We start from the raw sequence: 983 nt of genomic DNA, 5'->3' as shown, positions 1-983 counted from the left end.
TGTTTTTAAATAATTATCCTTTTTATTGTTTTAGGAGAGTATATATTTTGGTACCAATAAGAAGAAGCGTTGCAGAGATACAGATGTAGAGTAAAAAAATGTGATACGTGTTATTTTCCACATGGTATCGTGTTGAAAAGTGGTCAACCCCTTTTCTCTTTCTCTCTCTCTCTCTTTCTCATTCTGTCTCTCATACTTTCAATCTTTTGTGATGACGTGATCCTGTCGTTCATTAATATCTCGACGAGACCGTATATTAAGAAATTCCGTCATGTCGAGCGGTATCTACGAGAATCTACCCCTGAAATCAATAGACAATAATAAGGGCGAGGTGAGAGACGAATCATTGGCAAAAGAGACCGACCTAGAGTCCTACACATCTCCAATTAAAACCCTCCAAAAGGCCATTCACCATCACCAGCCCGATCCGTTTCTGGTGGGCATTGTTCCCAAAAATAGAAAACGGCCACCGAAGAGTATCACGCACATATTTTTGAGGAGTAAAAAGCGCGCCAAAAAATTGAACGACGAACTTGTTTACGCAAAGAAGGCTGGAGATGATGCTACTGCCTCGATGAAAGAGAGAAAATCGTTCGAAAATGGAAAGGAAACGGATGTTGTCGGTAAGGAAGCTGTACTGTCGTCGTCGATGGGTAACAGAGAAAGCGTAGGGAGAGGAGAGGATGACGATGGGAGTGATAAAAAAGAAGTGCAGAGCAGGACTAGCACATGTCAGAGATCCACTCCGACATCCACTCTGGATGACGGCTACGAGTCCTGCAACAGCACGCCGCAAGGAGGTAATTATTGCACTATTTTTTTGTACAATACGATTTGGAGACAAATGAATCTAAAATGAAATATTCTTAAACCATACTATTAACAATCGACATTGGTTATTTTTATTATATTTTTTATTTGTACTGCTTTCTTCGAGAAAAACGTATTTGAAAGTATAGTCCGGCCCTGGCAGGATCACGCAG

At 40.7% G+C, this 983-nt stretch overlaps 1 protein-coding gene across 1 annotated transcript in view; it reads left to right on the top strand.

Moving 5' to 3' along the window:
• Nucleotides 1-355: 355 nt before the first annotated feature.
• The window catches only part of LOC108734365 (sodium-dependent noradrenaline transporter-like), a 24,943-nt gene continuing 24,315 nt past the window's right edge, over nt 356-983 (top strand). The window contains exon 1 of the mRNA XM_025975866.1: nt 356-800. Within this exon, the coding sequence (XP_025831651.1) occupies nt 575-800 (226 nt within the window). The 5' untranslated portion in view covers nt 356-574. The remainder of the gene's footprint in view (nt 801-983) is intronic.

The sequence above is a fragment of the Agrilus planipennis genome, unplaced genomic scaffold (genome assembly GCF_000699045.2).
Source record: "Agrilus planipennis isolate EAB-ADULT unplaced genomic scaffold, Apla_2.0 scaffold54, whole genome shotgun sequence".
NCBI classification, from domain to species: Eukaryota; Metazoa; Arthropoda; class Insecta; order Coleoptera; family Buprestidae; genus Agrilus; species Agrilus planipennis.
This window is presented reverse-complemented; position numbering and strand designations above follow the sequence as displayed.